Source organism: Dipodomys ordii, unplaced genomic scaffold, assembly GCF_000151885.1.
Source record: "Dipodomys ordii isolate 6190 unplaced genomic scaffold, Dord_2.0 Scaffold8, whole genome shotgun sequence".
Classification (NCBI taxonomy): Eukaryota; Metazoa; Chordata; class Mammalia; order Rodentia; family Heteromyidae; genus Dipodomys; species Dipodomys ordii.
This window is the reverse complement of record NW_012267224.1, coordinates 6409722-6435498: the sequence shown is the minus strand read 5'-3', so window position 1 is coordinate 6435498 and position 25777 is coordinate 6409722. Positions and strand designations below refer to the sequence as shown.

Here is a 25777-nt window from a genome sequence, read left to right as displayed (position 1 = left end):
ATAACCCAAATTATAATGACAACAAACATGTCACTTTATCTATTAGGAGAAGGCTTACACACATTGGCCAAAAATAGTTTCATTTCCTCCAGCAGATAGAATTTTGGTGGTCAAATACCAGCTTAAAATTGTTAGGAAGAAGGAGTAGAATGGAGTGGTCATTCACTATGCTTACCTGTTCTCTAGAGCCCAGCACCCTGGGTATCCTTTCAAAAGAACTGACAGAGTCCTCAGACAGAGACCACAAATAGAGCATCCTCAAGAGCAAAACGAATGTTTCTATTTATTTCAAATGGAAACCGCCATTCTACAAATAGGGTAGCTTAAGGTTCCGTTATTAACAGCAAAACTATCAAACCATAAAATACCTACTCCTAAACCTGGCCCATTTTAGTTACAGAGGGTGGTCCCCCATAAAAATGATGAGATCCAGCAATACTAGTTAATATTATTCACGATTCACGTGTTTTCCTAAGCCTAAATTGAACGTTGGCCACCATGCTGTTTTGTAGATTCTTCTGTCCTTCAGCAAAGCCTTGCAGACTGATACTTACAGTGAATTTAGAGAGCGGAGTCCTTGGAAAGCATCTGGTGCAAGTTCAGAGATCTGATTATTGCTCAGGTCACTAAGATCAGAAATAAGGTTAGGTTAAATTAAATAGGATGCGGTGAGGTTTACTGTAGCAGAAGGAAATTTATGGGTTCTATAAGTTGGCTTTGCCCTTCTCAAGGGTTCTATAAAACTGAACATCAGAAGAATCATAAATTCAAAGATAAATCACACTTTTAAAATCCAACTATTGGCTATTTCCTTAAGTTCATATTAAAGATTTGCCATATCTTATTTTAAGGAACAGAATGGGTAATAATTTGTTTCATGTATGGACCACATACACTCAACCTGCTGTGAATTAATATGCGAAATTACAGAGAACTTTAAAAAAAGACATAGTTTAGTTACTAAGAATAAACATATTATTATAGAGCTAGACAACAGATAATCAAATAATTTAATATGCTTAAACTGTCAAACTCAAAAATATTTTATAGTTATCCTTGTGTGTGGATAATTTGTATAATTTTATAAATTTCTTTTTTCTAGAATATTCACTTACATTCTTCGGAGCTTTTTATATGGTGAGAAAGCCCCGGGAGGAATGACCTTGATTGAGTTCTGTTCCAAGCGTCTAAAATAAAATTTAAAAAAATCCAAGTTTTAAATGACAGCTTGTATTCTAAGTTATGCTTAATTTCCACTCAGGATTCATGTCAAGAAAAAGCTAGTGTTGTTTCATGATGGATACTTTCTTTTCTCTTCTCCAAAAGGGACTATTAAAATTAATTGTGCTTCCCTTAAAGGTGGAGCAAGACTGAAAGGAAAAGACAAAGCAGAACCAGACCATCACCCTGTAGTCTACACACTTGAGAAGAGAGACAGCATTTTTAACCAGCTAACTTGTTAGTATAATTCTGTGTTTGTCTTCTGTTTCCTTGTGGAGATCAAATCCAAGGCAGTGTTCATGCTAGATAAGCATTTACGAGAGTTACGTCCCCAGCCAGAATACATGTTAATACACTAAAGATAAGTAAAAGAAATTCACAGTAAACTCAGTTTAAAAACTGTTTAAAAGCTAATCATCACTCTTTCACAAAGAAAATTAGTATTGAATATAGAATTTTACAAAACCATTTTTCCTCTATGGCAAGATATTAGGTTGAAAAACTTAGTATATTCCCCATGTCATTTTGAATCTTCAAATGGGACAAAATTTGAAATTCCAAATCCATATATGCTGTAGAGATTTTCAGTAGGAGACTCTGGATTGTTGTCTCTGTCATCATGTGAATATTTCACAGAAAAACAATGGCTGCAAAATGCATTCGAACAGAACTCTATTACTTTTGTGGCCCACTGAAATCCCTGATTTGAAAATAACTCTGGCATCATCTGGTCTATGGTCCTGCTATCAGAGAGAAGAATTTTATGTTCCTAGTTATAAAAACCCCAAATAGATTTCATTAAGCCACATGGTGAATATTTTTATTCAACAAAAAAATGCTGCTTCTCGACCCATTATCTCAACCCAAACATTGTCCACCCATCTCCTCCACTGTTGCACTCTAAATCCCAGAGGTACATCTGCAGAAAGCCACAGAACACGGGCTCCTTTGCCACTGAACTGGCCTCTGTGAAATTCGTCCACTAAGAGCCACATTAGAACTTTGCTTTCTTTCATCTTTTGTGCTTTGGAGATGGTACAAAATTTCTCTGTGCCAAATTCCTACAATTGGTCAACACATTTTCTTCATAGTAAGTCCTTTTTGTTGTACTACCTGGCATGAGATGCATTTGCCTGCCCAAATTAAAAATATACACATTTGCCTGTGTATAAATGAGCATGCATCTATACGTATGTGTACATATATACATATTAATGTATATATATGTATGCACATGTATATACTTATCAATACACACTTAAAAGCATTTTTGCATATGTGTATATATTTTCTGCTCAATGGACTGTAGCCCTGAAGGGATAAGTTTACCCCAGAAGACAGGAAATAAATCATATGAAGAAAATTTGGATTTAACACCTATCTTATTTATCTAGGTCTTAAGAAAGAGGATTAATTTGAAATGTTCTAAATGTAGCAAAGAACATTTAAATCATTTCACTGTTACATTATTGATTAGTATACACTGAATTGGTAGTTTACAAAATGTTTGCGCTGTGACCCATTTTTATAATTAATGTTTAAAAAGAAGCTATGGATAGAATGTCATCTAGAGACTTTCACCGAATCCAAAAAAGTTTCATACCAATGTGTTAAAGATTTTTTTCTCAGCAATATAATATTATGATGACAAAAACAATTCTTTGTGATGGAAGATTTCTTTATTCATAAATAGATTGTTTCATATAAGTATCATTTTCATAAGTATCATTTCAGAACTTTAAGAGTAATATAAAGCATCCAGTAAATTTTTTTCAATCTTTCATTAATGCTTAAATATTTTATTCCTTCCCTGTGCAAATTATGTCATATATTTGGAATTTCACTGTAAGCAAATGCAGACCTATTCATACTTCGCCTTTTGTAGGTGAAGCACTGCATTTTTCAAACAGATTTCACAGCTTAATTCTTTGATGCAAATTTTTCCAAATGTTGCATTCACCACTGAAACTTCAAAATGTTAATATGCTGAACTAAAAAATGTGACCACACTAATTCTATCATTTATTAAAGTCTCAGATCCCAGATTACTTACATAAAAACACAAATTATTCTAGCTGCATGAAAATATATATTGCTATGATAATTGATGCTTAATATAAAATTAATTTCATTAGTAAACATATCTAGTAAGACAAACAAAACAGAAAACATACTAAAGGCCATATTTTTACAAATATGTAATGAAAATGTCATATAAATGATAAAATCACAATAATTCTTGCTGAAATAGCACTAGAGCTTATATGTGAAAATATTGATTCTAAAACAGGATAGTGATATTACATTGCTCATTGCTGTAATGCCCCATGGCTTAATCTTCACATTGCAATTGCTTCACTAACACCCTATACGGTACAACAAAAAGCTGAATTGGTGCTCAGTGGATTTGTTTGCTTTTCTTTACTTTTCTGCTTGCTTTCAAACTTGTTCCAAAACAAGTACTTGATAGAGATCAGGTAGTGATATTTATACTGACTCAGTAGCTATTCGTGATTTTGTTACACTGCTTCAGCTGTCTATTAAGACAAACACTACTGCACTGTACATTTAGAGACAGAATCTCAACCATAAAAATATGCTCATTTCCAGAGATAAAACAATTTTTAAAAATATTTTCAAATATTGTGTGTACAAACCATAGCTAATGTATACTTCCTGTGACATATTGGGATTTTAGGATACACTGTCTTCCTTTCATTATAAAACCTTTACAATATAATTGATGGACTAGAAACAACATCCATCTCAAATAGTTTCTCTGTATTAGAGAAATGGAAAAGTATTTCAACCAACAATTGACAAAGAAAAATATCAATTTTCAGGTTAAAGTTAAAAAAATTAAAAAATTACAATTTCTAAATTTGCTATCCTCTAATCTTCTCCTTTAATGACATAGAATCTGCTGGATTTTATAGAGTGCAAATTTGAATCCATTGTTCCATGAAGAAGCTAATTAAAAGCATTCTAGGGTTAAGAAAACAGCAGAAAGGCTAAGCTATATGCTCATGTACAGGATGAAACTTGTCATAATTAAGAGGCTTCCAAATGCCAATCCTTCAGAGAAAGGGAAATATTTTTATTTTGAAAATAGTAATAAATTTAACAAAGAGAATAGCGAAGGATGTCCTCTACAAGATATACAGTGTAGAAAATTATATTTTTCATGGAAATGTGACTAGAACACTTTTATCTACTGCATTTATGCTATCACATCCATAATATTTTATCACTGTGTATGTATGGATAAGTGTATCTACATGTATAATTATATATATTATATATAGTAGGCAGCTACCTATCAATCTCCAAAAGATGGTTGTTACTACTTCTTCAAACCAATAAAGAAATTTTAGTTGCATGCTTAACTGAATGAGAAAATCAACACTTTTGCAACTGCTACCTCCAAAACAATGTTGTACATATGCTTAGTCAATAGAAGTTGGCTTTCTTTCCTTGGTGTTTCCTAGCCTAGCATTTCCCCCTCCTTTTCCTATTGTTGATTTATGGTACAAGTTTTTATACCTTTGCAGTTAATTCCTACAGAATTTATATCAGACAATATTTTACCACTTCTGGTTCAAATATCATCTGTGAACAATCATGGATCAGCCTCTTCACTATTCCCGGGAACTCTTAGAACACAGCAATTAGGAATGTTTAGTAGCTCAGAGGAGTCCAGTTGTATCGCTTGTGGATTGGTGACTCAGTGACATATAAAATAATCTGCTGTGGTTACCAGTAAAGACGATCTTCCATCACATAAAAATGAGGCTATACTGTGAGTGGGGAATTAAAAAAGTACACTACCTCAATGGGATGATGTTGGTATTAAATCCTACTAGGTTATTTTAAATTATACTTTCTATACACTAGCATTTAATCCTTATTATTCTTACATTTTCAGTTCAATCAGTTTTGGAAAAATTTTACAATATAACATTTATATAATGAATCGTTAATAGCCCTCTTTAGTACATATTTTAAAGTTACTCTATTTGTAGATAATAAAAAAGTCTTTCTTTAGTGATTGAAAGTCTGTGAATAGAAAATAAAGGAATGACATCACTCTTTGTATAACTAATGTAAGCTAAAAATGGCCTAAAACCAACAATGTAGAAGTATGAGCTTTGTACAGAACGACTTGCATTAAGTTCCAATGCATCCCTCGGTAGCATTATGAGTCTTACTATAGCTATTCTTCCTTTTTCATGAGTGGCTTGGATTTAGGCAACATGGTGAAAATGGAACTTACTAGAATGTTTTGTGAAAAAGTAATGAGATATAGAGAAAATAGGTAGTATTTTCCTTGTCCAAAAATTGGGGCAGTAACAACTTTTGGATCTGTACGTGCACAAGTATCTGCGTATATAATATACTGCATTATGTAATACAAAGTCTGCACTGTAATTGTCACCAATGCCACACAGGTAAAATTTCAACATGACTTAATCTCTGGTGTAAAATGAATATGTATAAATTCTATTTTCAAGCCAATTAGCAATCCAGCTTTGCAGTGACCACCTATGAGGTACCTACACCAGCCATCATTCAGATCAAGATGGTTGAAGTTTCCACGATTGACATGGGTAAATCACTTTCACCAATTAGGATACTCTCTTAGAAACTAGTAAGCCATGAATTTAGATTGAGAGTAACTATAACACACAGCCCAGGTGTGGACAAAACATAGCAAAAAAGCTGAGAGATTAGTATTTTTTTTTTCGGGGAGGGTGTCCATTTTCCCCATCTACTTATAATATAAATAGAAAACTGCTACCAGGTACTAGAACATGTATTTCATGGCTTGGGTGCAGTGATTTTGGCTTCTGAACCCTGAATTGTTCTCTATGGTCAGAATCTCCTCAGAGGTAAACATCAGCCCTGCATCTGACCAAGAGACCACAACATTCCTTTGGCATTTGGTATTTCATGCAAATTCCAAAGTAAATATTTTATATTTATTTGTAAAGTTGATTCTAGTTACTTTATCAGTTGAAGTCCTTCACAGGACCCTCATAAAATGACCGAGCATATTTTAAACTCCAGTATTATATCTGTTTTGTAATTGCAGTCCCTAGAACTTTTGGAAATTTAATAAATATCTTCAACAGTCGAGTGAATATTGGCCTCTAGAGGGAAATGCTTTGCATATGGCTCGCACTTGCTTCAAGACTATATCCATACTAATTGATTTTTCAGCCATCCCTGTCCTAGGATAACTTATCTAAAAATTATGTTTATTTTTATTCCTTCTGATGTCATTCTAGGATACATTCCCCTGAGTGTAAATTCAATTCAAAATATTATAGTACAGAAAAGATTCTTTTATTTCTCACTTGGTCTTTTAGCATTTAAAGACAAAACTAAATACATGTTTACTCTTTATTTAACAAATATGGGTACTGGGGTTTAAACTCAGGACCTTATGTTTCCTAGATTGAGCCATTCCCCAGCCCCGTTTCTTTTGCTATTTTTTGAATATCATCTTAAATTTATTTACTCATAAGCTTGGACTGTGATCCTCCTATTTACACTTCTTGTCACAGCTGGGGAAACATAATCAGGTTGGGTATTGAAAATTTTTTCAATGGGTTAGCCTCAAACAGCAATTCTTCAAACCACTGTCTCCTACATAACTAAGATAACGAGTTAGCAGGACTATTTTGTGTGTGCTTGTGAATATTAAAATTTTTATTGATGCCAAAAATGAATACAAGTACATGATTCATTGATTTCAGAAAACAATAGGTTCATAATTTCAGTAAACCATAAATACTTATATATAGCTGCTCACTTACTTCTTAGCTAATATTACCAAAAGTGTGATTAAATCTTGTTTTTTTAAAGAATCAATTATGATTTTTTAAATTAAATGAACACACAATTCAACAAAAAAGGATAAGTATCACTGTGTGTATACAACATATAAAGAATATATGGACACATATGTATGTACACACACATATAAATAAATATGCACATATATACACACATATATGTCTGCAAATAAAATGTAAGTTGGAAAAGTACGTAAATATAATTTTTCCTTGTAAGCATGCAGTCTAAACAAAAAATACTTTCTCTGTATGAAACAAACATTTACAACCTTTTCAAGATAATTGCTTTTTTAATGGTCATGATTTCTCAAGATACACATACATAGTTGGGAATTTTGCCAAAATAAAGAAGAAAACCCCAAGTGATTAGTGGTGAATGCATCTGTGACCTATGGATCTACAAATGTATTTTTCATAAGTTATCTTATACAGTGTTATTGTGGAGCTATATTATAAATACTCCACTGTGGTTGTTGGTGAATATGAATTAATGAAACATTTGTTCTAAACAAACACACTAGAATACTCTTTTTATACTAAATAATGTTTTGGGGCTCTGTATTCTGTAGGGCCCTAAGTTATTATGTCTTTATTTGGATCATGGATAAAACCATGATATGAAAATTTCAGGAAACAAACTCTAAAACTTTGAACAAAAAATATTCTGGATAATAGCTAAATTAAAATGTTTTACATAAAGTTACTTTATGACTATTTATGACTATTCATAACTAGAAATAGTTATTTTTCTAATATATATGTATATATATGTAGACACACACCCATAGTTGAAATCTTAGACTTTAAATATACTTTAATGAGTCTTTTTTCATTATTATTCTAAGACTTTTCATTAAATGGCATATCTAGACAAAGATATTTTTTAATAAAAGTAAATCTTGTTCTTTGGTAGTAATTAGGCAACAAGGACCTCATTTCTATTCTCAATAAATTTAGGAATTTAGTTTTGAAACAAGATTTTTATGACAACAAGCAATTATTTTCTATAGGACAAAAAATAAAAATATTTTAATAGCCTTTAGGGAATACAGCTTCCTGTGTTCTATTTTACAAAAAAAGATGAACAAGTTATTTTTGCAATTTTTTTCTCATAAAGAGGGTATTAAGAATGACACAAGATGTTTTTAAAAATGTGTTACATGTATTTCAAAAACCAAATTGTTTTTATATATTAATGAGTCTGAGAAAGAACTCTGAAAATAAAAATTTCAAAGACAAAGTCATGCTGTAGGTTTGCTATTTCTGTGTAGTCCATGAGCTGCAAACACATTACGTATAAATTAAACTGAAAAAATTATCTAATACTTCAGTTATTAATATCCTTCAGTAAACATAAGAACTTACATAGGATTGTTTGATTTCTCCCTTTTGCAATATTTTCTTAACTCATAGGGAAATAAATCATTTCATGGTGAAGCCAGTTTCACTTTTAAATTATTAACTTATTCAACAAGAAGTCAGATAGACCAGTTCTTTCTGACAAAACTACATGAAACGTCCTACCATTTGCCTCACTTAAATGCTTTTATCAATCAATGTTGTCCCAATAGCAAACTCAAGCTATTTACATTGAAGAATTAAAGTATAACTTATATTCATTTTAATAATATCAGAATGAAAGCAAAATCATCCAATTACATATGATACTTGTGTAGTTACTTGGGATGTTATTAACTGCATGTTAATTAATCGATTGTATGTCTTTTCTGTATTTCATGAATATTTGTATTTCTTCTAAACCAGACTATACAGAATGGACTATCTAAAAACAAGCTCATTAAATCTAAATTGCCCAGGCAACTTAGAATACCTTTAGATCGCTAGACTCAAAAGTAAATAAATATAATTTAATAAAGTTAAGGATTCAATATCTTGAATGGGCAAATAGTTTAACATATAGTTGATAAAGAATTTGTCCAAATCCAAATGACATTTCAAAAAGTTGTATTCAGTATCATGAACCTAATTTGCAGAGAAGTAGCACTTGAGGTTCATGGTTACTTTTATTTCTCTGTAAGTATCCATTCAAATTATCCAAAAGAATGTGAAGAAAGAAAAAGTTCCTCCCAGCTACTACTTCACCATGATGAAATGTTTTGCAAGAGACTTCCTCTTCCTCTATTACTGGACTGGCAAAGAGTAGATTAGCCAAGTAGATGCAACAACGTGAGTTTTCTTTACAATTTATTTGCTTCGCTCACTCTCCCTTAAGAGTAGGATCACTTCTGTGAATCCTACAACTTTGGAAGAGCAGAATTTACCTTGCCCAAATTTGAGGATCTCTCTGATCTTCCTCCAAACAAATGAAAGGCAAAGAGCTGTGGAGGCTGCCAATGGCAGCCACAGGAGGACGTAAAGGTAAACAATGCATATGAAATGGTTACAATCTATGGCTTGCTAACCAGTTGCCACAGTTTTTGGAATTTCTGTACAGGGGTTTGGAAAGGTACTATGCCACAGAAAATCTATCCCTGCATAGAAGAGAATGAGATGTCTGTTCAGTGGTATTCTAATCACAGCCCATTCAAAATTCCATACCTCACAATGCTATCGCAATACTGGCAGTCGATTTGCTATTCATGACATTGTTGCTATGGACCAGAAGGTGCCTAGATGTTCCCGAGAGGTCACATCACTTTGAGAACAAGGTTTTCAGCTAGCAGAGTTCAAAGTAGGCAAATGTAGAGAACAGTCCAAGAGCCTCTTTTTAATACACCTAATTTTATCTTATAGTACACATTCAACACTTCCTTACTACAGCTCTCTCTTCATTCAGTCCATATCCTTTCATTGCTTTTGCTTTTCTTCTGATGAAAGGAAAAAGGCTGTGTGGACACTCTCCAGGTTGTGGTGGGACTCCCGCCACCCACCCCAGCCACGTGCACCTTCCACCCCATGACATGCTACACAGTGGGGCAGAAATGGAGAAAACAAAACACTGATAGGACTTGGCTTCCATCGAAGTTAATATTTGGAAAGTTACCAAAATATGAAATTAAACTCTGATATGCTCCCTGCAGATATGATTCAGGCAACTATGAGAGGTTGTAGTGGAGAACAGGAAGCCAGTCATGATAGTATTTCAACCACTTGAACAGCTGAGGCAGCAAGATCACAAGTTCCCAAAGTAGCCTGGACAGCAGAACAAGACCCTGAGGCAGAAAACGCAAGAAGGATGGGGAAGATGACTATATTCAAGGCTGTGGGCAGCGCATAACACGAAGGAGCTCACAGGGTCGCAAACATTCTTGCAGCCTAAAGCTCAACTTTCAACTTCCAAGTTCTCATCATAGGTTTCATCTTTTCTTCTTTTTGATGTGATACTGGCATTTGAAATCAAGACTTTGTGCATTAGGGACAGATGCTTAACCACTTTAGCCATGCCTCTAGTCCTTTGTGAGACTAGGTTATATTTTTTGCCCAAACAGATCTGGACTTTGATCTTCCTATTTTTTGCTTTCTATAGTAGCAAGCACTCACTTTTCCTGTTCAGATAGGGTCTGGCAAACCCTTTCCCCTAGGTTTGTCCGGCTATGATGTTCTCCTGATCTCCTCAGCATCTCACATAGCTGGGATGACAGGTATAAACCATTGTGCCCAGCTAGTGATTGAGATGGAGACTCATGAACAATTTAGCCTGGGTTTGTCTCAAACTGCAATCCTCTAGACCCTGTCTCCAATTTGGCCTGAGCACTTACTGTTCCTCTTATCCTCTTCTGAATATCTTACTTGCTGGTTTCTTTTCAATTTCTTCTATAATTTTCTAACAATCCCAACCTATGTCTACTTTCGGGGCTTTGGATTTAAGTAATCTAACATGGAGGCTAGGTTTTTTGTTTTGTTTTTGTTTCGCCACTTCACAGCTGAATTTTTTAAATAAATTAACTCTTCTTAGTTACTTTCTTTGTCTAGAGATCTGAATTAACTGCCTATTAGTTTCAAAAGAGAGGAAGCATGGCGTTAGAGGAAGATGTTTATGACCCATTTTAAGATGATTGAATTTCTTCACATATCTCAATGTGTAAACTTCTGAACTGCCACGTTGGTCAGCTGAGGACAGAGAAGATCTTGAAAACATATAGAGAGCAGGATATAAACTAGTGTGGGCAATAAGGAAAATTAATGAATTGTTAATGTCCTAGTCCTATTGTAGCTCATTTTATTAAACATTCTATTCAGCTTTTTTTTCCTGAGTGTAGGCTTATACAGCACTATTTTCTCAATGAGAAAAGGATACTTTTAGTTACTAATACTGGTTAATACATCTCTCCTCTCAGAGACAAGTGTGCTTTAGATAAATTTCTTGGTAGTGCATTTAAATAGCAGGTATTTACCAAATATGTGTTGACATCATACCATGTGCCAAGGTAGTACATTTGCCATTTACTACACTACACTGTGGTGATCAGAAAGAGCAAATTTCTGTCTTTGAAAAATTCATGTTTTAGTAGGGAAGACATGAAAAATCTGGGGATAGGGATATGACTCAAGTGGTAATGTATCCATCTAACAGATACAAAGATCTGAATTCAAATCCCAGATGGGCCGTCAGTTAATTAATCAGAATACACACAACCACACAATATTTATCTTGCACATTCTACTTTTCCTATTTCTTTTTCTTTTTGTCAGTTGTGGGGCTTGAAAGCTGGGCCTGGGCACTGTCCCTTAGCTTTTCAGCTCAAGTCAAGTGTTCTACCTCTTGAGCCACAGTGCCACTTCCGGTTTTCTGGTGGTTAAGTAGAGATAAGAGTCTCACAGGCTTTCCTACCTGGGCTGGCTCTGAACTGCCACCCTTATATCTCAATCTTCTGAGTAGCTAAGATTATAGGTGAGAGCCACTGATACCCCAGGGCCTATTTCATTTTATCTTATGAACACTCTCATCACAGATCCATGAGAAAATTAAATGATATGATCTGTGCACAGTACCTAACTTTGCAGATATTGGATAAATGTTAGCTTTTTTTCTATTTTTCTGCCTTCAAAGAACTTGAGTCTTACACCATCAATTTCTAATCTACAGCTTAACTAATAAAAGTTTGGGCAAATATCAATGTATGAATTTATACTTACAAGAAAATCTAGGTATTTCTAATCATACTTACAGTAAGATCACTCCTAAATAGTAAAAAGGTATTTTCTTTCTTATTAGGAATACATTATAAGGCAGTTGCAAAAATTTCATACAGCAAGAAATCAACATTACTGAAATATCTGATGGTGTGAAATGAAGAAATTCTACAGATAATGTCTGATAAAATGCTAATTAAAATATTTGAATAAAAATGTGAGGCATGTCTCTAAGTTTCAGTCCATGTGTTAAGAATCTGAAATCTTCAAAGATTAAAAATGAGTTCCACATTTAATTAATCTTACCGGTGCTCTTTTTTCTTATAAGAAATAAGATTAATTAAGAGAAAGGAGTTACAAAGCTAGCAAGTTATGCCACTAACAAATGATAATGAAGGCATTTTGTTGGCATTGAAGATCAATATGATATATTACCAGATGCTCTACTGATAAAGCTGATAATGTAATAATCAGATAAGTAAAATTCACCTAGAGCTTCACATATGCCTTTGTCTCTACTTACAGATTTATTTTTGTTTTACCTGACATGCCAACTCCTCGATACAGGCAAACCCACTGGGATAGATGATTTGTATAACTTTCATGCTACTCATTATACAAAATTCATAAAGCAGACAAAGTAGAAGAAAAATGCTGTGATGAAAAATAGACTACATATGATTAGCCATTTCAAATGGCTCATATGACCTCCAATGTACTGTCTACAAATACCTCTTCCATTGACATGCCACAAGAGCTTTCTACTTTCTCATGATCACATCTGATCCCTTGCTTTCTGTGACTATACTGATTTTATCCCCATGTGTCTTTGCAAACTCTCAGGCTCTCATTTCTTCACAAAACCTTTCTATTGTTTATTTTTATGCTCTACTTTAAGAAAATATTTGCAGGTTGTGGTCCTTTACAATCTGTTTGTTCTCTAGAGTAACAACCAATTTCTTAAAAAGAATTTTCACTCAGCCCTAGTCTTCCATTGGCTCCATACCATCGCTTCCCAACCTTCTTTTTATTTCCATGAAGAAGTGTCTGACTTACTATCTCTAGGTCAAGATGGAACTCTTCAGTACTAAACACTGGTCAAACTCCAAAACCACCTTCATACCTGAGCTGGTGCATTAACAATGTGGTACTGTACCTGCCTCTGCATTTGTTTTTTTTTTTTTTTTCGCCCCTACTGGTTCCTTGCTACCTTCCCTAGTGAGGCTTTTTGCTGTCGCTATTTAGGTCCTTGGGCTTCTCTTCTATTTCTCTCCTTCAAATTTCCCATTTGATAAACTCTATCCACTTAGACACTGTTATTTCAATTATCCCCAAACTGTCATCTCAAGCCCTTGTCTTGTCCCACAATTATTAAAGCCAGCATCATTTTACTATCTGTATACATGCCATTCCTAGTTCAGTGCTTTACAAACTGAAAACTCACTTTCTTCCCAGATTTCTCCCAGATCCGTTGATTCTCATCTGCACAACCAACCCAGTTCCTCGTCCTTGACACTCTGGCATGAAGCTCGGGCCATTGTTCCCCATCCTGCATCTGATTATCTTCCAAATCCCACTAATTCTGTTTCTGCACTAGCTATCATTTCTGCTTCTGCCTCACCATTCCCACGGGTACCCAATAGTTTCTTCACTTCGGATTGCTCCCTTCAACCCATGTATTAGACTCTTACTAGGCTTCCTGGCTTGACAAATCAGTGAAATAAAACTGTCAGACTAATTATTTTGAATTCATCTAAGAATTCTTGTCCAAACACATTAAAAATTAAAATGTAATATATTATCAAGACACTTTGAATTAGCTCCAAGTTATGGGTCAAATTTTATTGACTTCTACATTGTTACCTATGAAATACCAAGCAAAGAGAGTTTCTGTTTTATTGCATCTTACATTTTGTCCCTTACCAAAAAATGCTTGCGATATGCTATTGATGGAGAAATTCCATCTTTCATCTCTAATTCCCTTCACACCTATCGTTCTCCAGGCCTCAGTCAAGTGTTTTTCCTGTGCAGCAATCCCTTGACTGCTTTATCATTTGTGGAATGTTCTCTGTATGTTAAATACAAATAGCTACACGTGTTACTGCACACTGATGACAATCCTTAGTTGCATGCGAAGAGACAAGATCATCGAAGATAAGCAAACTGAAAACATAGCATCACGATGTCACAAAGTAACCCTGGAAATTCAACTAAAACTTTCTTTAACCACTAGAAATCCTCGTCAACTTAATGCTTTCTATCACAACTCTATGTGTCTATCACATAACGTTTTACTTACTTTGTACGTCATTTCGTAATTACTAAATTGGATACCAATTCGTTTTCATTTGATGAGACACCACCTAGAGAATTTGTGGTGGTTTAATTTACTGAATGAATACTTGTGCCTGGATATACAAATATACCCTTTGACAGTTCACAAACGTACTGTGTCTTTTTACCACTGACTACATGCTATCTATTGGCTTCTTATGAATCTTCAGGGTGGTTGAAAGTTAGATGGAGATTATTTGATTGGACATTATTTTCTTGAAGTCTCACCATGAGTTGAGTTTATTATGTAATTAGGTTCAACGATACGATCCCTCTTGATGATATTCACCCCCTCTCTGTCCTGCCCTTACTTCTCTTGCGTAAGATACCAGTTGTCACTTCCAAACATTACATAATTCTTCTTCCAGAACTCAGCTAAGGACATATTTACAAATGACATCTGTGTGGATCAAGCTATCACATAGATGAGAATACTACTACCATGTACACATATTCTTTGGTGTTTGTGTCAAATCTCAGATTGTCCATCTCTGCAGAGGACCATGTCTGATGTTTGGTATTCAGCACATGTCAGAAACTATAAATAGTCGTAATATAGCTATTGATATTTTCATATAAACAATAATACTAATGTAGCAATGAAATAAATGCATAGAAGAGGGAGCAATTTTTAAAACAATGTACTTGTTTTCCTCTATTGCAAGAAGTAGAGGTCCCTGAATATTTCAATCAAAAAGTCAAAACACTTAATTATTCAGTTATTTTTTAGAATTGACCTATAAAGCAGTAATGTAATAGGATAAGTGCCTGGAGGTACTTTCATTAATGATGTGTATGGAGATAAGGATTTTTCCCTAGTACCAACTTCCCAGGATGGTAAATGCATTTAGATTTACATGTTATGTGATCATGTTTTATTTACATGACTTAGCTTTAGCAAGGATACAGGAATGCATTCAGCACTTGTACACTCAGTATGTTTGAAATACTTCCTCATGGGAGTTTAGCTTTTTAACAGAGGTAATCACTTAGGATAAAATATATTCTAATTAAAGAGGATCTTTGTATTTGACATTACAACGCAGGGTGATTTTCCTTTTGATTTGTTGCCATCCCTGTGAAATAGTGGATTTATTTTAGGACTCAAGTTCTTGACCAGGCAATGTGTTACCTAGTGATCTTGTGTCTATGCTTTATTCAGTGCATCTGGGTCCCTATTTCCGACCCCCCCCGCACTGTACTGAGTTGCTGAAGGACAACAGGAATTCTGCAAACACAAAGCTTAAGACTGGTTACACACATTTGGATTTTTTTTCTAAATAGTCTAAAGATAACCCTCTCAAGAGAAGAAAAAATAATATTTTTTTCTTGCACTGTATTTCTTTTAATTCTACATGTAAGAAAAAGTATTCTAGGTCCCTAATCAAACAGAATAGAGATGAATACATTAAAGAAATGAAATTAATCAGATATGATAAACCCAGGAGGTGCAGTGATAAGAAGGAATTTTAGAGCACATACATTTCTGTGATGGTCTCTGGCAGATTCGTGGGGATCTCAGTAAGTCCCTTCCCACGGCAGTCCACAATATTATTGCTGCAGGTACAAGCAGCAGGGCAGTGCAAAACACTACAAGAAGGAGCCATGAATGACTGGTGACCTGGAAGAAGGGATCGTAAAAGCGTCCATTAGATTCTTCTTTAAGTCTCACAGTTGTAAAACATTGATTTAGCACAGTTCACAAACCAGAAGACAGAAATTTCTCTAAATGACTGATCCATGGTTCTATTATTTCCAAATTGTTATTTTAGGAAGCATGCAATTTGTACTTTGGGTTAAATATTCAGATGAAGAAAGAGATTTTCAAAACTAGGCATACAAAACTTGAAAAATCATGAGGAAAGCTAAATTCAGATTCAGAGTTAGAATTCTATTTAAAACTATTCCAAGTTCCAAGAAAAGCAGCAATTTCAGACTAATGAAGAGTCATTTCTAATAAACTTAACTAGAGCTTGGCTTTAATAAAATTAATCTGGCTTAATTTACTTTGTTTTACAAAAAAAGAATCGAAAGGTTTCCATCTGGGTAGATATGGCTGTTGTTCCAATTAACTTTTTGTGTTCAGTAAATACAGGAGAAAATTGGATAATGCTAAGTTTGATGTCTATGTAGGTTGAAAATTGCTGTTTTCTTTGTAGCTATTATAATAATTTCTATGATACTCAGTTTTGTTCATCTTTCTGGCTCTTTTCAGGGCTTCATATACTATAAAATTTTAAGATATGTAGTTATCTTCATATGTGTAACAGTGCTCAGTATTTAGAAATAAAACCATTTTGAAATGGGATTTTATGTTTGGACGATAGATAACACAGTATCAGCAGAGCCATACAGTACAAGCCCCCGTAAAAGCCTGGTTTCTGAGTGTCAGGTGGCCTCTCTCTGGCCTGTGGGGGAAGTGTGCTAGCAGAGGTTGGTGTACCAAGAAAGTGGCAAGTCTGCCGCTGACCCCACCCCTTCAGACACATTCCCAAGACTACAGCAATATTCTAAGTCTAAAAACAAAACAAGTATGTGAACTTGCCTTCTTCCTCATCTAGAAAGCAGGAAGGAAAAAGTAAAGAGAGAAAAAAAGTGGTTAGTAGTGAACTGTTAGTCATTTCCTTATTTATTTTCAATAGCAATCAGAACTAGCAAGAATATCGCATGGCATTGTAAAAAGAATTTTGGTAAGATTATAAAGATGGAAAAACTGTACAAAATGGTCTGAAAGATATCGTTAAAATCACATTCAGTACTAGCAATGTCCCCTCACTCTTTTCAAAACCTGTTAATTTCTTATATTACATTTTCATTCCAGGGTATGCATAAGGGATAGGATCTAGGACCTCTCTAGCTAACGAAATCTACAGAGCTCAAGTCCTTTATAAATGGCATAAAAATTATAGATAACACATGTACATCCATCCATAGACTTAAAGTCATCATAGAATACTGTTACCTAAATTATATATCTAATACCTAAAGTTACTTACAATATCTAAAGCAAATTTTTTTATGCCATATTACTTTAAGGGATAATGACAAGAAAAAGTATATATATATATATATTATATGTACTTATATACACAATAATATATATACTTATGAATATATGTATATATGATATATGCAGATATATACATAATATGTTCTTCTATAAACTTTTATAGGTATAAGTATATATGTTACATATATAAATATCAATATTATGTGTAATTATATATATTACATATATGTCTACTTATATGCTTATATACTAATATATACTTATATATGTATATGTAATGTGTTATATATGTAATATATACTTATATGTTATATAAATATATATTCATATATATTTTATATATATATATATTCAGTGTAGATACAATTATTTTTCAGATTTCTTTTACTTGTGGTTGGTTGAACCACAAGTAGAACCAATGAAAATGAAGAGGAGTTACAAAGGCATTCAAACTGTTTGACAGGCATAGTGGTTAAGGCTTATAATCTCAATTACTTATGAATGTAGAGATAATAAAGATCACAATTTAAGGTCAATACATGTAATCAGTCAGGAAGACCCCACCAAAACCAGTTAAGATTGGAGTGTAGTGGGCCACACCTGTATACCAACTACATGGGATGAAAACAAAGCACCCCTTGGTTCAGGCCCACCTGGAGGCCAGAGCCTATTTGAAAAATAACTCCAGCAAAAAGAAGAGGTGTATGACTCAAGTGTTGAACAAGTGGCTAGCAAACACATGCCTTGGGTTTCAACCTCAATATTCACCCCCCAAATATTTTTTGTTTTTTCTTTAAGGCTGGGTATGTGGCAGGACTTGCTCAGTATGCATGAGGTCTTCAGTATAATGTCTAACAATGCAAAACAAAACCAAAAATAAATTCCAAAGTATGTTTTATTATATATCCTAAACAGATACTTCTGAAGTAGACTTACCCCTACATTTTATAAAATATTTTAAATATATATGGATATGTCTGTGTATATATATGTATTCATCAAAGTACTTTATAAATAAATAAATAAATACACACACACACACACACACACACATCCAAATAGTCTCTGTCGGGATCCTTGGACTTGACCATATAAACCAAGGCAAGATTATTATTTCAAAAATATTTCAGTCTCTAATGTAAAGGTTATATATTGAACATGAATTAAGAGGGAAGTAAAATGAAGTAGACTATGGAATACTTAAGATGCTTTAAGCATAGGGAACGCAGTCCATATTAGCTACCAATATTTTTTATGGCCATGCTCTTGTTCTTGTCCTCAGACTTCCATTCCTCAAGCCTGTCATTTACCTACAATTGAATCATGATAGTATCGGTGCATACATGAAAAATGTGTCATGGCTTTCCCATTCCATTTGACTTTGAATTTTAGAGCAGGGCTCCAGTGAGAGCCCGAGCAGTTGTTAATCTGAAGAGAGCTATAAATGACTAAAGAAAAGACAAGGCGTTTCAAGTCTGAACTATAATCTCAGAATTTCCTACATTTCCCCTGGAATGCAAACTAAAAAATAAAATCTTCCATATAAGTCATGGGTCACTGCCAATGAGGTACAAATATCCTAGAGTATCTTCTCACTGTCCGATGTGCATCATTTCGTGTCAGTAAGAAACGCTAGATGCCTGGAACGCATACCTCACATTCTGCCACTTAATAGAGCATAATGCTATAAGAGAACTGTTCTTTCGCCCTTACCACTGCAGACAAATTCTCGTTTTTGAACCTCGGCGACATTATGACCCCTCAGGTGGGAAGGGCCCATACATTGCGTGTACAGGCCTACTCGAGGCCTTTGGCGAAGCCAGTCGGAGAGCCAGGCCAGGTGGCAGTCACAATACAGGTTGTTGGAATGGAGTCGACTAAATGAGAAAAAGGAGATTTAGGAGCAGAGAACAAAACAGTTATGCGAGAACTTGACAAATTCATACAGAACAATAAATAGCTATTACTCTCACTAATAGATACGGGAAAATAAAGTAGCACACTCCAAGCAAAGCATTGTTCAAAAGTATGAAACTGGTTCACAAGCACAGAATCAAGTCTTTTCTTTTACACAGAATTAAGCAAATATCCAGAGGCTAGAGTGGGATGGTAGCCTTATTTCCTCTATGTTTACCCGAAAAGTGTAGAGAGAAAACAAGGCAGGTTCAGGGCAGTCCTAGTATCCTGAGAGTAACCAGGGGTGGCAGGGAGAAAGTGGAAATAAACAAAGAGCTGTGGATCTCAGCTGGAAATATCAGGAACCACCCCCCTACGAGTGATCTCTATAGCAAGTGCTTGCAAAATCTTTTTAGCAGGTTACATTTTTGCTAAAGAAGACAGAATAATTCATTAGAAAAAAAATAACTTGTTCATATCGGGATCCTAATTTCCTTCTTTCTTCTTCTCTTTTTTTTTTTAATCAAAGAAAGGATTAACGGCTTCTGGCTCTTGGGGACCTATCTCCAAAGAGCAGAGACTGAAATTAAAAGGCCTAAGTGGCTGGGAGTGAAGGAATTAAGTGTGTCCCCTCTCTATCGGCGGGGTCCACCCCAGAGCATGGATGGCTTCCAAGTGGCAAATGGCATTTCTCCATTAATAAAATATCAGACAAATGTATCCACTAAATTAAGTAAATGACTTCAAACTGGCTTTTATGGTTTTTTTTTTCAAACTAAAGGACAGGGCCATCTAATGCTATAAATCAAAGCATCCTTCGCAGAATAGTCTATGACACAGTAATACCATTTTAGTCCTTTTTGCTGATGTATTCAATTCTAACCCAATAATGCTAATGGATAGTAAAACATGGAACTCGGTCCAGAAAGATAATTGCACTATAAAAATGGAGTTTCTAAGTAGCAATGATAGTAGAGAATAATGAACCAACCAAAGCCAAGAGAATAAAAAAGTTAGATGAACGCTTTTTGCATTCTGCTAGAGCTTGTGGAGAAGAACCAGGATTTTCTACACCAATACTAGATGGAATGTGGCTAGAGCCATGGTTCAAGCAATAAAGCACCTGCCTTTCAAGGGTGAGGCCTTTAGTCCAAATCCCAGTACCAAAAAAACCCAAATCAAACAGAAACCCTAAATCTAGAAGTCACTTACTAAACCCAAACCAGTATTTTGGCAAAGTTTCTGGGGTAATCCCCTCACAGGTGGCTTAATTGTCAAAATGCCATCATTTGAAAGCAAAGAGACCACATTTCACATCATTGTCCACTAAATATTCCCATCTAAATGTAGCAATGCTACAATGACACAAATTAGGTTTATGAAAATTTGAAATGAAAGCAAAGATATAAAAAGGTTTTTAAACATATTGGGCAGACAAACAAGGGTACCTCTATTAGAAAATAAGACATGTTCTAAAAACTACAGATTGATTTATATTTTAGAGGTTGTTCTATTGCAAGGATTTGGAATCATGACCACTTAAAAAAATAATTAGATAAAATTAATGGTAGAGAAATTTTGTCAATTATACTTTGAGTGAAATGGGCTATTCATTTAATTTGATAATCCAAGAGTTATGTTAATTAACTTTTAGAGTTCTTTTCTTTTGCTAAATCATCTTCCATGGGGATTATAAAGTTGAGATTTCATATACAGAGTCAAATTTTAGTAAGAAAAATGATATTAAATTGGTATTGTGTGATTCATGGAAAAGCAGGCAATTCCATTTTTTTTTACTAAAGAGAGAAAATAAATGTAGTATGTTCCAAATTCTAAACTGTTATAAAGTGAGAACAATTTTGAAAATTGAATCAAAATATATTTGCCCTACTTAAACATAATTTTCCCCAAGAAATACACTGTTCTGGTTTTTGTTTCCAATCATTTCTCACATGCTATGTATAAGACATTTTTTAGGTCAGTTCAAGTGAGTTTTACCTGTGAAAATTCTATAACTGTATATACTCCCAAACTGGAGTATAAGGGTTTCTTCTTTTTAAAGAGAAAACAAAAATGTTGTAGCTGATACTTTGTTAGAGAAGCATTTTTATTTCTCCATATATCTTCAGGTCTATCTTTAAGCCCTGAAAGAGTATTTTAAAATCTAAACATTAACACAACCTTAATTATAAAAGCACTACATGGTGATGCTATAATTTTACATTACAAAGAATGTAGGAAAACCAGTTTAGCTTTATTAAGTCTGCTTGCAGTACAGTAATAAAATCATAAAGATTTCCCATTTATCATTTCTGACAGCCAATCAAGGAGTCTCCTTTTTCTTAATGAAATGTGACCTCTACAATATTTCAAAGTAATTTTTTCTCCAAACTTCCGTAATGCATACATTTAAAACAACCCACAAGAAAGTCTTCAAGATTTCAATATAATTGTATATATACTAAACAATCATTTCTAAATTTTTCTTTAGTGTGTTTTCCATTGCTTATTCCAAAAGAAGCTAGTGGTCATGTTCCTTAACTAAACATGATGTGTGAGATACATGGTTAAGTAATTAAATTCATATGCATATACGATAGATGATAGACATTACAAATACTTACAAAGTTCGAAGTTTTGGCATATGGTTGAAACTTGCCACAGAAAGCCTTGTAATATTGTTATTGTTGAGAGTGCTGTGGAATAAAAAAATTAAGATATTTTAAATAGGAAAACGCGACCATTTATATAAAAGTATATAGACAGCATCTGATGGCATTAATTTATTTATAAGCAGAGCAACTAGCTGCTGGAGATAACACAGATAATACATGATTTAATAAGACCGGTGATAAACGCTCTTCATGTTTTCACATACATTCCATTTTATCCAATGTTGACTATAAGAAAAGTATAACTTCATCGAGAGCATTCAGACTTACATGGTATTTTTTGCATCTGTTCATAAATTTTCTGTTTGTAAAATATTGGTCACACAATGAGTGCGAGGCAACCACAGTTGGAAATTTTTCACAAACATATTTCTTTAGAGTGGTTTCACATGTAGTTCAACATCTATGAATTCTCCAAGTGAACTCAGAATAACAGCATATAATCATTACTGCCAGGTCTTAAGAACGGAGAGGCGCTTATTAGTCTTTAAAACAGACATCCACTGAAGTTGCAATTTTGGTAAAAGACATACCTCTGTATTTGGTATTTGAATCAGGTGAGAAGAGTTAGGATACTCTGGCACTGTCTTGAAAAATTAACGTATTCTAACGGATCTATTATATCAAGATGCATTGGTCTTTTGTTTAGTGTGGTCACAATCATAGTTTCTTGAGGAAGAGTGAGAAAGATGTATGTTCCAGAGAGTTACAGTAGAAATAAGTACAGTCATACTTACTTCCTATTTTTCCTACCTTTCTCCACCACACACATACATAATTTAGTAATTATTCCTACTTTGAGGATGGTCAAAAGGATCAGTTGAAAGTAAGACTTCTAGATCATACTGAAGGATAAATTTTAATGGTGTCTGAAAAAAAAAGCCCTTATTTTTCAGGACACAAATATATGAGCTTTTGGATAACAGGAGTCAACTAACCCAATGTTTTACAGGTTCTTTTGTGATTTAATTCCATTGACTAGTTAGTTCCTATGTCTTTGAATACAAAGCAAAACTGCTGCATTGACTGTAAATTCAGTGCGTGACCTGAGCAATGTAGGTCTATAGCCAGTTCGCTTTACAAAGAAATCAATCCAATTCTTCAGTCTCAGAACACAAATTTTCATGTAAAATACACTACTAACAATTGCGACTTCCAGCATCACATAGGTATTTCATTTAGCCCAAATACCTTTACTTCATAGACTGAGAAATATCTGAATTAGTTGCTATCTATCTCTATCTCTGTATACATATATATATATATATATATTTTTTAAACAAGACATCTCAGTGTAGTGGCTCACACCTATAAATCAAACTGCTCAAAATTTCAAGCCTGATGGGGCAAAAAGTTAGTGAGATTACATCTCAATCTAAACGCCAGTGTGGTAATATAGACTTGTCATCCCAGCTATCTGAGAGGTCCTGGGTAGTAGATAGTCATTGTACAGTTGAACACTAAGTCCCCATCCAAAATTAACTTGACCAAAAACAAGAAAGAAAAAATGAAAAAGAAAAAAAGAGTGGGATCATGATTCAAGGAGAATGCTTGCTTAGCAAACACAAGATCTTAAAAACCAAACAAACTGAACAGGACGACAGATCCATATTTAGCTTCCACGGGAAAAGTCAATTCACTTGGCAGTCTTCCATTTACAGTAGGACAATACACACCTGGATTGAGCTGTCTACCAGAGGCCTCAGTGTCCCCGGCTTCTGTATTGCTTTTCCCAATGAATTTTTTGTCCATAGCCAGTTTCTCTCATTTGTGCTCCTTGCCTCATTTGCAGAGGCAACTACATGGATAAATGCAATGCAAACGCACTCTAGGATCAACTACTGTCCTTCTGGATCACTGTTCCCAGCTCTGGGGCCTCCTTCAGACATCCGCTCTCTTTACTCCCTGTATTAGTGCATTACCCATCTAGTCCCAGTCTACAAACATTTCCATTTACACACTCCACTCTATACTTTAAGATGACTATGCCATCACTTGTCTGTCACAACCAGACTCTTTCTCAGGGAATCAAAATCTCTCTTCTTATTCTTTCTTATTAACTGTCATTTGTCTAATTCATCCCCCACTGGTTTTAACCTTCAGAAAGATTTTTAACTTTCCAATGCTCTCTTTTCCAACACTCAACATTTAAGCCGACACAAAATGGCTAAAATCATCGGAGTATATGATATTCTGCATCGTGGCATTGGGAATATGTTTGTTTAAGTAGTTCATAGAGAGTAGACCTGGATTAGTTTTGAAATGCAATTTATCACATCTCCATGCAAAGAAAGTTCTTATTGTACATCAAAGCCCTGTACCTACCATTTTTTAAGTCTTTTCCTAAGATGTTAGTTCATATAAGACAACAGGAAAACTAAACAAATCTTCCTAATATTTTATTCAGCATATGTTTGAGTACTTTTGGAGTGAAAAATAAGTGAAACCAACAAAGTTATTCTGAAAGTAAGTACGAAGTGGCATTGTTCTAATAGGCATGATAACCGTTATATATTGTTGTTGTGACCAATTCCTATTGTAAAACAAGATAAATTTATATATCATATTTAGCTTGGAACACTTTCTCCTTTGTGTAAAATATAGTCTATAAATTACATTTTTATTATTTTAAGTAGTTATACAAAGGAGTTACCATTCAACAAATGATATGTACAATGCGTCTTGAATCATGTGATCTACATTTCCTCTTTACCATGTGAATAATTCTAGAACAAAAGACATTTTGTGTGTGTGTGTGTGTGTGTGTGTGTGTGTGAAATATAAGCCTTTATAATCAGGAAGGACTTCTCACACTTAGATTCTGAGTTAACCTTTCTTATTCCCTAAGAGACAAGCAAGAACAGGACTTGGAAGAAGTCTTGTATTTGATGGGTATGTCTCAATTAAATTAAATCATGTCCATTATGTGAACAAGAAAAAAAAGAAAAAGTATAACTAGCTGTTTGGGATCCATTTCATTTTCTGAGTTCAGTGTCTAAAGGAAAAGAAAATATCGATCTAGATCTCGTTTCCAATGTTACTTTTGCAATAGTATATTCATATTAAGAAAATAGTTAATTCTACCAACCAGAATTCCAAACAAAATCCGTTTGCCACAAGCAATAAGCAGTGAACTATACCACAAGACTTTTATGTTTCTTGACTTTTCATTTGAATGCTTGTACTTTCTTTGCTCCTTCTACCAAACACATGCCCTAACCTAAAATTTTTCATCATCACCCACAATAACTACTCTGTCTTTTCTAGATTGACCTCATTATAGCATGACATTTGAATATGAAATTAAAAGTAACACATAAAAGGTGAGAATATAAAATTATTCTGATATACCAGTTATTGTCCCTTCATACTTCTCCAAAAAATAGAAAGATACATCCTTAATGCATAGTCTCCACTGTGGAACTCTTTTGCATATAAGTATATTTTTTAAAAGCCCTTGCCTGAATGGTTATAATAGGCAAACATTTTCTATGCCTGAAAAAAGATCTGAGTTTAATTAATCTTACTCTTTTGGGTGATTTATCTAATTTGGCCTTAAATTCTTCATCAAACAAGTTTTCTAAAAGTTACTGAAGTATGAAGATTGTAAAAAATAAAAATGATATCTGCTTGACTTTAGGAAGTTTTACTATAAAAGATTTAAATATTTAAATGGCATTCACATTTTCTTA

General features: G+C 34.0%; 1 protein-coding gene across 1 annotated transcript in view; it reads right to left on the bottom strand.

Moving 5' to 3' along the window:
* Slit2 (slit homolog 2 (Drosophila)) overlaps positions 1-25777 on the bottom strand; it is a 107677-nt gene that overhangs the window by 79739 nt on the left and 2161 nt on the right. The window contains exons 2-6 of the mRNA XM_013009108.1: positions 22038-22109; positions 19231-19394; positions 15990-16128; positions 1116-1187; positions 555-626 (exon numbers count right to left, since the gene is read on the bottom strand). Of these exons, the coding sequence (XP_012864562.1) occupies positions 555-626; positions 1116-1187; positions 15990-16128; positions 19231-19394; positions 22038-22057 (467 nt within the window). The 5' untranslated portion in view covers positions 22058-22109. The remainder of the gene's footprint in view (positions 1-554; positions 627-1115; positions 1188-15989; positions 16129-19230; positions 19395-22037; positions 22110-25777) is intronic.